At 38.2% G+C, this 12,010-nt stretch overlaps 1 protein-coding gene across 1 annotated transcript; it reads left to right on the top strand.

The window, feature by feature from the left end:
- The first annotated feature begins 828 nt into the window (after positions 1–828).
- LOC127637746 (interferon-related developmental regulator 1-like) lies at positions 829–10,965 on the top strand. Its single transcript, XM_052118995.1, has 12 exons — positions 829–1,037; positions 3,088–3,192; positions 3,633–3,711; positions 3,866–3,990; positions 4,116–4,273; positions 4,356–4,406; positions 6,243–6,421; positions 6,530–6,638; positions 9,718–9,852; positions 9,955–10,083; positions 10,169–10,264; positions 10,554–10,965. Exons 1-12 carry the CDS (start codon positions 1,007–1,009, stop codon positions 10,638–10,640), a joined length of 1,284 nt encoding a protein of 427 aa, XP_051974955.1. The 5' UTR covers positions 829–1,006; the 3' UTR covers positions 10,641–10,965.
- The last annotated feature ends 1,045 nt before the right edge of the window (positions 10,966–12,010 follow it).

Genomic DNA, 12,010 nt, shown 5'->3' with positions numbered 1-12,010 from the left:
ATATTCACATTTTCTTAACGTACTAATGTAGCTAATATCTGACATCAAAATCCAAATTAAAGATCTTTGAAATGTTCTGTATCACTGGTATATGGTTGCCTCTTTCTCATGATAGAGCAAATAAATGTTTGATTGACATACTGATATAAATAATACATTTGAATAAATTTACATAGTATACTAAGCATTAATCCTGCATATCTGAGCCTGTTTATTTGTATATCAAATATTGTGTTTATATTGTGTGTATTGTACATTGTTGTAATGTTCATTTTATGTATTCTTCTTTATATGTATAATGCTGTAATGTGTGGATCATGTAAGTTTTTCACTCATCATTGCACTTGTGTTCATGATGTAGTGACAATATAGTGATTTGATTAGAAAGAACACAGCACATATCAGCCTATACTATAGTCCTGTAGAACATGTTAATAATTTATAAATATTTTGTCAGTCAGCTGGTCAAAATTTACAAACTGCCTTGAGTCCACAACATGTGCAAGGAAGGAGTGCTGCTTCGTTGGACATGTTGTGGACTCAAGGCAGTTTGTAAATTTTTATCATTTGTTTAAAGTTTAACCATAAAATGTATAGTTAAACCTTAAACCAATTATCCAAAAAAATCGATTATACATGTGCTGTATTATTTATCAGTTGTACACGTGTACCCGCACGAGGACATGACAGCCGAAATCAATACAAAATCACCAGAAGTAGTTACGTCTACGCGGCCAGTTACACTATTGGCCAGACCCCATGTGAGGTAACGCCTTTTTAAACACGTGATCATCGGCCGTATAAAACCACTTCGCGGCCGCGCACAGACGCAGCCCTAGTTTGAGAGGGAAAATGTTTCGTTTGCGCTCCAAGTCTTACACCGGAATCGCTTTTAATACCTTCCTTTTCACTGTGCCATTGGAACACACTCAACTTAAAATACATTATAGTAAAAACTGGTCGTGTATCGGTTGATTTTAGTTGCGGAAATACGCGTTTAATCAAGATGCCACGAGGCAACAAAAGGAGCGGCAGAGGTAAGTAGGCTGGAAAGTCTGGAGATGACCGGTTATTTGTTTTGCAGTATGATATGGGATTTGTAGTTCTTGACATGGCGCTCGGCCATTAACATGTAGGCAAGAAAACTACAACATCCATGAGTTGACGGCCTGCTTTTTTGACAGCCGAGGGTGTCTTTCTTTTAACACAAACAAAAGAATAATGCACAGTGCGATTCATGGACAATACAAAATGCCCATTTGTGTTTCTAAATGTTTCATTTGCTTTAGGGGGATGTTATTTCCTTCGAATTGATATAAATTTACGGTTAGTCAAATTGATAAACGTATTTTACATAAATACTAACTTCTGAATTTGTTTTAAAAAGGGACGATTATATAATGCAATAATATGATTAACAATGACACGCTATTAAAATCAAATTATCAAAATGTGTTGTGTTTTTTAAGGTTGTTTACCCAAATTGAATGACAAAGAGAATGTATTAATCTTTATTTCCTTTTAGGGGGAAATGTTATGCAGGAGGAAGTTAGCAATAGTTTTTTTTGTAAATATGAGAATAATTCAGGCTATGCTGTCACACTGCTCATTCTCGCTTATATAATATCAGTCCCGTTTTGCGAAAAATTAAAAGACACCGGAAGGAACAAGGAACATGAAGTCTAAATATTTCAGCTCTAGACTTTAATATAAATCAGTCTGTGTTGAATGTACAGTCTGTGCCATATATAGTGTGGTGCTCTTCAAAATCTAGACTTGTTTACATTTGTCTGAGAAATGCCATATAGAGGCCCTTTTGTTTGTATAAGCTCAAATGTAGCTGTCACTGTGCCCGGTGACCTTGTCAAACCATACGAGACACTTTGTACCTTCTACACATGTCGTGCTGGTAACACGTGGCACCATATCTTCAGATGTGACCGTTCATTGAAGCTCGCATATGAATGTGGGAGTTTAGTTAGATAATATTTTAATTACCATGCAAGCGTCGTTACAAAATGTTATCTTTAAAATGACTTAAAATTAGGAATTTTAATGTACTCTGAGAATATTACTTTTTAAAAACTCAATGTCCTCCCCAAATAAAGTTAATTTACTGAACTTATAAAGTATACATGCTTCTTAAATAATGATATCCATAGTTCAGAAACTTTGGCTGCCAGTCATTATTTAAGAAGTATGTATACTTCTATATATCTCTAAACCCCACATGTAAGACTTAAATTTATTTTAACATCCCAGACAATCTTGGTCAAAGAGTGTTATCACACTTGGCTCGTTTTGTGCAATTGTTTCCAAACCTTGTGTGTGTTCGTCCAAAACGATTAGTGTGAAAAAATGTTAAAAAAAACTGTTCCCAAATCTGATACTACCTTTCAGAGGGGGTCTGAGTTCAGTTGCAATGGAACTGTGGGACGGTTCACATAAGAAAGCAATCTGTACTCTGGTCCACATGCGTCTGGAACAATCACACTCGTATTCGGACTGCATCAAACGTGTCCAGTTTGGAAAACTCACAGGCTATTATACACTAATATATTGTCTACTCTCTTTCCTGCAACAAAACACACTGTTTTGAAATATGTATACTTTGAATTGTGCCATAAGGTCAGGCATCGATCTATATTCAAGTGTCCTCTCCATGGATTCGCAGGTAAGACTAAACCAAACTTGAACTTTCGAAACGCTGTGTAGTACGAAATTTTACAAAAATATCGTGCATTCTTGCGTCCTCAGTTTACTCATGGTGGCTGTCAGCTATTGCCGTTTCTCATTGCTTTGTGTATTACACTTGTTTGAGCAATCGCATGTTGCAGCACCTCCCACATTCCCTCTTCTCCCAAAAAGTACCTACCCCCAAGTAAGAGCTAAAAAGTCCCTTTAAACAGCTAAGAGGAACCACCGTTCATCGTGGGTTAAAGGTACTTTAAAAGTACCTCAAACAGGCTTTAGTTCCTGCAGTGGGTCAGAAAAAGTGTGGAAAAAGGTAGGGTTGTAAAAAAACAAGGGGAATTTTTAAATGTGTATATGACCCCTTTTAAGTAAATTTTGTTTTCCTGGTTGCAGCGGGACAACAGGGAAATGTCCAGTCATTTAGTGATGAAGATGCATCCATCGAGACCCTCAGTCACTGCAGCAGCCTCAGTGACCGAACCAGTGTGGCAGAGGAAGGTGTGTATTTTCAGGGGATGAGTCCCTGAGTACTATGATCAAGGTCTAGTAACAACTACATGCAAATGTACCAAAATTGTACTCGTGTATATTTTATGATCCTTTACAGTGCCATTCAGTGGGTTAAGAGGGGGTCAGCAACTTGCATCGGTTCTATATGTTGAGGAATACATGTTGCGTACACACAGGATGTGTACAACACAGTACTCTTAATCAGAAAATTTGAATGGACCATTACCAAAACGCACTCCCCTTATTGCCATAATCAATTGAACTAAATCATGTATCTTGAATACAAAAAAGCATGCTGCATTTCTTTTAAATGGTTCAGCATGTATAAACATAGGCTTGTAGAAAGCTGTTTCACATGCCTAGAGATACCAGAAATAAGAGATGAATGCATGTTATGATGATTGTTGTCCCTTCTCTCTGGCTGACAGCTGGTGAAATTGAAGAAACTGCTGAAGAGGACTTCCAGTATAAACTGAAGGCGTACATTGACAGCACTGTGGATAAAAGGTTCGTGTTTCATACTGTTCTGAAAGAATTTACAGTTTGTTCAGAATGAACTAATAACATTTTAGTTTTCCTTTTGATGTGGGATTTATTGTACCTGCTAAACCTTATTTCTTCTTGCAGTGCTCTGAACTGAGTAATTATGTTCTGTTTTTAGTGCCAAGACCAGGCAAGGTGCCCTTGATGGACTAAAGACTGCCATGGCAACCAAAATACTGTACGAGTTTATTTCCGAGAGAAGGATGACCATCACAGATGGCATCGAGCGCTGCTTAAAAAAAGGTTTGATTTAATTGTTTTTCAAGTTTGGAACTAGATTGTTTTCTTTAGATGGCAGAATAACGTGCAAGTAATAACTTTTTTTTTATTATTTGTTGTGGTTTCCGTTTGTGTTCGCTGTATTTCAGGTAAGGGGGTGGAACAATGTGCTGCAGCCTCACTGGCATGTCTCCTGTGCATCCAGCTGGGTTCTGGAATTGAGAGCGAAGAGGTTTTTAAGACCCTTAAACCTGTATTTAAGACCATTCTCAATGATGGAGCAGCTAACATTCAGGCCAGACAAGCTGTAAGCACTAATTTTCTTCCACTTTAGCCCATTTGGAAATGTAAGTATTTTCTCAAACATGAAATCTTTTCTTGTGTTCCAGTGTGCAACAAGTTTAGGCCTCTGCACTCTTGTGGCAGAAGATGATATCATGGTAAGTGGTGGAATTCTGTCAGGCTGCAAAAGTCCTTGAGACTTATTTTTAAATCTAGATGTCACATCGTAGCGCTGTGCCTAAAGACTGGACTGAGTGAACATGCCAGTGCGTGCACACACATGCACACAGATGCTATCATTCTGCTTGCACTGATATCATGTATACGCAGATCTATTTTGCATCTATAGTAATTGTCTGTTTTTTATATTAATGTTTTGAGTCAATTTATGTGACGTCTCGTATTTTTAGCGTTGTTTGTCTTCCCATTTCTCTCTGTACAGTTATAGCATTACATCTCTTGTATTCCTAAATATTCAGATAAATAATTGCACTGTGTGCTGATTGATTTTTGCTTAAACCGCTAAATAATATTGGCATATATACATTTATCAAAAGCCATAGGTCAGGTTCCTCATAATTTTTTTTCTCCCCACTAACCAACATTTAAATGTCAACTGTCAATGTTGTCTTGCTCGATAGGGGCTTTTAGACAAAGGCATGATTTTCCATAAAGCTGCTTTGAAATTGTGTATTGTGAAAGTGCTATACAAATAAAAATTAATTGTGTATTGTTACATCCCTAGTATGTTTTAAAATGGAGCCACAGCCTCTAAAATGGCTCTGTATAGCAATTTGGGGAAAAGGGAGAAATAGTTGTTTACATGTGGATTGTTCTTGGACCAACAAATGGTATAGAACAATAGTTGTATATATTGCATATTTATTAAAGCTGTCAAGCTTTATGCATTTTACCAGTTTGAAATTAGATTCTGACATGTTATTCAGCTCCATGCGAGTTCCGAACTGAATGGGGTGGAACCTTTGTGATGTGTCTGGGGACATTAACATATTAATGCAGTATACGTTTTTGTTTTCTCCACTTCCTGAGGCTAAAATTAGCATATATAAATTTCCAGGAGGTACACACTTAACTTGACTGCACATCCTAGCACAGAAACTGATTGTGTGTAGCAGTGCACACTTATTATGTGCGACTCATGTCCCGGGCATAATAAACACGGGGAGCGGATTTTCTGTACAGAGAATTAAAACTTCACCTGCAAGTGGTGAATCAGGTGTGGGAGAGATTTGGGCAAGCTGCAGTATGCCTTTGCATCGCCCGAAAATGCACACTTGCTGTAATCTGAACCAGTATCAAGTGAAAACAGCCCGAGACTCGGCGTGTACGTGCGTAACAGACTGATTTTTTTTTTTAGATTTTAAACTTAAATCAAACTTTGCAATTTTAAATTTTTTCTGTATGTATTGTCTAATAATGCATTAGCATTGTTCACAACCCCATTTGATCCTTATATATATATGGACACTGGAAAACGGCAGAAGATTTTGCCCAACTTTTAATTACAGCATGTTCACTGATTTTATAGCATGTGTATACGTCCATCAAAGATTTATACCTGCAAAAATGGGTTTAACGATCCCCAAAAAAGGAAAAAAAAACATTTATATAATTAAAATTAATGACTTAACAATTTCTTGCAAGTACTTTGAGAGTATATATTTTTAACCAAGATACAATCAAAAAATGTGAATTAGTTACTAGCAATCAATTGGTAAGAAAAAAAAAATTCTTATTGAAAACATCGAAAGCTTATATTTATCTGGACTTCACAAATTACTCGATCTTACTAGTCTTGCTGCCATTCACTTTATTTGCCAGTGAATCCAAACACTACAAGATCAAGAACATGTTGACTGAAATGGCATGGTCAAACCCTAATGAAACATCCAAAGTAATTTTCTCTGAACACTTTGATGTAGAACCCTCCAAGAATATCATGACTGACTCACTTATGTTTTCGTCACCTCCAGGATGTATCAGCCACTATGGAGTGCTTTGAGAGCCTCTTTACCCATTCATACATCAGGGAGGATGGAAGCAGACATTCTGTAAGCCCTCAAACCACCCAGCTCCACACCAATTCTCTCTTGTCCTGGGCACTGTTGCTTACCATCTGCACCGGCAGCCACATCAGAGCCATGGCACAAAAGTACGTTCTGTAGTGCTTACCAGCTCTGGAAAAATGTTTTTAGGCCTTGATGATGGTTAAATTACAGTATGCAGTTTAATTCTGACAAGTACACGCTACCATTTACAGACATCTGGCAAAATTGCTGCAACTGCTGGAGAATGATGATGTTAACATGAGGATTGCGGCTGGAGAGACCATTGCCCTTCTGTTTGAGCTTATCAGAGATGTTGACCCGGTAAGTCTCATTTACTCCACGGACCTCATATGAAATTCAAGCAAAAAAAATGTCTTAATTCACTAAGCTACTGAAAGCGATGTTTCTAATTTGTAAAACCTCTTCTCAATATTACTAACTCACTGTCTTTTAGAAAGACTATGTCCCAAGACTGTCAAGCAGGCAGTTATCAAACAGCTTATCAAAAAAACATTGATCTCAAATCTCCCGTTTATGTCTAATAATAGAAAGTTAACTGTCCTCCCCAATTGTTATTTTTAATTTAAAGGGGTCATATAATGCCATTTTTGTACAAGTTAATATGAATCTTTAGGGTCTAAATGAAAACTTTGTAATATACTTTTATTAAAAATTCTCATTAGTATTTTAAGAAAACACTAATTTTACCTGCTCAAAAACAGCTCTGTTTTCAGCACGCCGTTTCAGTGCATATGACTTTAAATGATAATGAGCTTTGGTCACCCCGCCCCTCCGTTCTGGGGGCGTTTTTGACACCACGCACGTGGAGTGTTGCCTTGACAACAGTTGAGGGTATATTTTGGAGAGAGAATGGCAGCGGGAGTCTGAGGACACATCTGTAGTGCAACCATACCAATTTGAACCGGAGTCGGACCCGGAACAAGATGACGGCCCCGAAGAAGTTCGACAATTAAGGCTCGAACAGGACGTTTCTGAATGGTTTGTTAACGTAATGTCACTTTGATCTATTTTTGTATGTACTGGCAGGGTAGAGTAGTGAGATACAAATGCTATGTGTTTAACGTTACTGATGTATGTTCGTTGACAGATTTATGTTGAAAAACTATTTAATCATATGCATTTGCAAGATGTAAACCGTATTTTGCCAGTATTGTGTTACCATTCATCTTCATGCAGTTATAACTGTTTTTTTGACATTACTTCTTAATCAGTAACATACAAGTAAACCAGGTGTAACTTAGTGTTACCATGTTAACTGTAATACCTGCGTACAGAGTTTTTAATAACACAATAACCATAACGCGTTGTTCATTATAAACGTGGGATTATGAATTATATTGAACGTCGTAACGTTATGGAAAACATGCCGTAATGTACCCGGAGTGTAAACATTAGCCACATTCATTGTGAAGCATGCAAGGGATTTGCAAAGATTAATATAAAGGTTAATAAAACGTTACACTTCTTCTGGAGGTGCAGAGGGAATATAAATAGTTGGTACCGAATCTTTTTTCAGCAGCAGCTTCTTAGCAAAACCAGCTTTATACTGACCCTCGTTTATAAAGCAGTCTGGTGAAAAATGATTCGCGCAAACATGAAAGCATTGACGTTGCTCGTGGGGAATATTCCCATCGTAAACAAAATTCAGCCACTGAGTCTTCAGCGGTTCAGATTTAGGACAATCAAAATGACTGCTGTGTTCGTTATTACACCGAAGAACAGAACACCCACAATCGCTTGGGCGCCATTCTGCTCCAGTGGATCAACAATGATGACTGACTATGATTGACAGCTCGCTCACGAGCGAGGGCGGGTCTGTGTTGAAACACTGCTGTCAATCAACAATCCTGGGAGGGGCGTCCGACCGTGTGACGTCACGCGGTCGAACGGCTCGATTTGAGGCAGGGGAAAATATATAAGGAGATTAAAACAAACACTGGATGGATTTTTATCATAATAGGATGGTTGTGTACAGGCACAGCCAACACACATTTCAGTACAATCAACTTGAAAAAGTGCATGTACCATTATATGACCCCTTTAAGAGATAGTATCTGTGAAGAATTTCAGCCAAGATTTAGGTAAATTATAGTATAGAGACTGTGCTTGCCAGTGTTGCTTTAATCATCTGACAGTGGCTGCATCTCACATTGTGCCATTAGATCTTGGCATTCAATATTTGTAGACCGGCGTTAGCATGACTTTGGTCCTATTTATCTGACCACTATGACTGCGCAAACTAGGAAATGTTTGATCAACATGTATGGAGTGCCACAAGGCTCAGTATTAGGTCCTCTTCTTTTTTTTTTTTTGTATATGCTTCCCTTTGGTGACCTCATCAGAAAGCATGGAATTAGTTTTTACGGTTAAGCCAGTGACTTGTTTGTTTGTAAAGCTGCTTTTGTAACTGTGTATTCTGACAAGTGCTATACAAATAAAAATGACTTAACTAAATTGCCCATGAATCTGTTTTTGCGTAAATTGTTACATTTGAATGAAATGTGAGATATACAAGAAAAGTTAAAAATATTTACACATTTGTTAATACTCGTTTTGCTTGTGTGTTTTGATAAAGGCCCAATGCTACGCATCAAGTTAAGAGTAGTTAGACCAATATTTTGCCCTGGTCAATAAATCAGTGGATATTTTTGTTGTTTGGGCTGCTGTGGCTCAGATGGTAGAGTGGATCGGCTGCCAATCGCAGGGTTGTTGGTTAGATTCCTGGCCCACATGACTCCACATGCCGAAGTGTCCTTGGGCAAGACACTGAACCCCAAGTTGCTCCCAATGGCAGGCTAGCACCTTACATGGCAGCTCTGAATTAAATTGTCTGTATGGGCCATTTTGCTTTCTAGATTTTGGCATTGGCCAGTTAAATTTAGTGCACCACTAGTTAAGAGTCATGAAGATTGGGGGCCTGGGTAGCTTGACGAGTATTTACGCCGACTACCACCCCTGAAGTCACAAGTTAGAATCCAGGGCGTGCGGAGTGACTCCAGCCAGGTCTCCTAAGCAACCAAATTGACATGGTTACTAGGGAGGGTAGGGTCACATGGAGTAACCACCTCGTGGTCACTGTAATGTGTGGTTCTCGCTCTCGGTGGGGCACGTGGGGAGTTGTGCGCGCGTGGATTCCGCGGAGAATAGCATGGGCCTCCACTCGCTACGTCTCTGCGGTAACACTCATGCCACGTGATGAGATGCGTGGATTGACGTCACTGATGTTCAGGCAACTGAGATTTGTCCTCCGTCAGGGTCACTACGCCACCATGAGGACTTGGAGTGCATTGAGAATTGGGCATTCCAAATTGGGGGGAGAAAAAAAAAAGTAATTAAGATTGTGAAACTTTGTGTAATTTTTTTTTTTGTTCCTCCACAGGAGTTTGAATATGATGACTGGGAGCCATTGTGTAAGAAGCTGAGCAATTTGGCCACTGACTGCAATAAACACCGAGCTAAGAGCGATAAGAGGAAGCAAAGATCTGTTTTCAGAGATGTCCTCAAAGCAGTAGAGGTCAGACAATAAATGAATTGGTTATCATGGTTAACACAATACAACAAGTGAATCATGGGTAATGTTGTTCTGACATTGACCACTCACTCTGTCTGGAAACAGGAAGGAGATTTTCAATCTGAGACCATCCGGTTTGGCACAGAGCGAATGGTCATTGACAGCTGGGTGAGGAAGAGGACTTACGATGCGTTCAGAGAGTTTGTTGGCACTGGGATGAACTACCACTTACAGGTAAAGCTCTATGAAGTCAAGAACATACCTGTTAGTTGATTCTGTAGGCAATTTTGTGAACAAAATTGGATTGTTCTGATCGCAGGCAAACGAGTTCATAAGGGACGTGTTTGAACTGGGACAGCCAATGTTGATTGATTCTGCTGCTCTGAAAGCAATGAAGAGTTCCAGACTGGAGAGGGTAAGTGAGGACTTCTTTCTAAAGGCTCTTTCACATGACTCATCACCGCTTCAAACCCAAGTGTTATGCACGGCTTTGACCTCCACATAAAAAGCATAGCAGAAAGTGTCAAAAGACAATTTTCACTTATTTATGCAAAGTGATCCATTGTGGAATGCTGACACGATGTTAAATTGCCCAACAGGTTTTCCACATGTAGCACTTTTACAATATATGATAGAACTTCATTTTTGAAGTTAACAATGTGTTTTGCATGTGCCATAACCATGTTTGCTTTTGTATTTTTTAGCACCTCTACAATGCAGCTGCGTTCAAAGCTAGAACCAAGGCCAGGAACAAGTTTCGGGACAAAAGGATTGACGTTGGCGAGTTCTAGGAAGTTTTTGTAATTTAACTTCATTTTCTTGCTCATACACCTTTTTATTATTTGCATTCCTAGCTGAAAAGTTACTAGTCTGAGTTTGTGATTTAAAATATAATATTTGCCAACTGTGAACTCACTAATCCTACCAACACTCTAATTTATGTCTATATTTAAGTGGTATTGGGTTTACTAGAATTTTGTTTTTGCCTGTGTACTTGTGGGTCTTATGAATTTCATAGTATATTTATGAATCTTGTGTATGTTAAAGTATGGACTGTACTGTAGTGACAAGGCTGTACATTTAAAAATAATAAATAAAATTAGATTAAGTTGATGTCCCCTATTCAAATGGGCTAGTTCGTGTTCTTTAATATCTGCCATGGTTTCAGATGACTCATTCATTTTAATAAGACCAGAAACCTTAGCTATTCTAAATCACCACCACACACACACAAAAAAACCTTTACCGCACTTCCTGGAATCTTCATAGTTGCCATGGAGATCAATTCACTGAAGCTGGTATAACAAGTTGCCAATGTTTTGTAAAAAAGCACGTAGGATACAAATGACAGTCTGATACATTGCAAAATCAGTTTCTTATTGTCATATTTCCAGTAAAATATCAAACTTATTTTTAATACGTTTTCAGAATTTTTTTCTTAGCCCACTGGCAATGCGTTGAAGTATCAAGTTTTGTTTTTGGAGCATATCGCCACCTACTAGTCAGAGAATTTATAGTAAAAAAGGACTTCAATATAGGTGCTGGTGAAAACCAGATCAATCAAATCGCTTAAGATGATTAAACCACTGGAGTCGTTTGGATTACGTTAATGCTTTTTGGACATTTAAAAATTTCTGGCCACCATTCACCAACAGAGAGGAGATATACTTCTAAAAAAATTTATTCAGTAGAAGAAAAGTCATGCACATCTGAGATGACATGAGGGTGAGTAAATGGAGACTTATTGTGGTGAACACCCCAGGAAGAATAGCTGCAGCACGGCTGTAGCTAATGGGGATCCTTTCAATAAAAAAATAAAAAACTGTCCCTTTAAAACGAGCAAAATCACGCATTCAGAAAATCTGCATACTATTTAGTACATTCTCTATACTGCAGAAGTGTAGTATGCAATTCTGCACACAGCTAATGTGTAACATGCACTAAACCGCAGACTATGTATGCTCCAATGCAACACGACAAACCAAACTGGTTTCCTATTGTTTTTGCGTTCCCAATGACAGAACAGAAGTCGACGTATTTGTCGGTGTTGCAAATGACTTAAATCATTAAAATCATAGCGCTATTATTTATTGGAGAATAAGTCTTATTGACACTGCTGTCTTTTTGGCAAACTAAGAAAAATGGAAATTAAATTACCACC

This window comes from Xyrauchen texanus, chromosome 45, assembly GCF_025860055.1.
Source record: "Xyrauchen texanus isolate HMW12.3.18 chromosome 45, RBS_HiC_50CHRs, whole genome shotgun sequence".
NCBI classification, from domain to species: domain Eukaryota; kingdom Metazoa; phylum Chordata; class Actinopteri; order Cypriniformes; family Catostomidae; genus Xyrauchen; species Xyrauchen texanus.
Note: the sequence above shows the minus strand (reverse complement) of the source record. Positions and strands in the feature narration are given on the sequence as shown.

What these genes read in the sequence shown, in the direction of transcription:
- LOC127637746 (XM_052118995.1), top strand. Translation starts at nt 1,007, where the DNA reads ATGCCACGAGGCAACAAAAGGAGCGGCAGAG. An exon ending in CGAGCGCTGCTTAAAAAAAG is followed by an intron (nt 3,991 to 4,115) that starts GTTTGATTTAAT and finishes GCTGTATTTCAG; the next exon opens with GTAAGGGGGTGGAACAATGT. An exon ending in ATCAGAGCCATGGCACAAAA is followed by an intron (nt 6,422 to 6,529) that starts GTACGTTCTGTA and finishes TACCATTTACAG; the next exon opens with ACATCTGGCAAAATTGCTGC.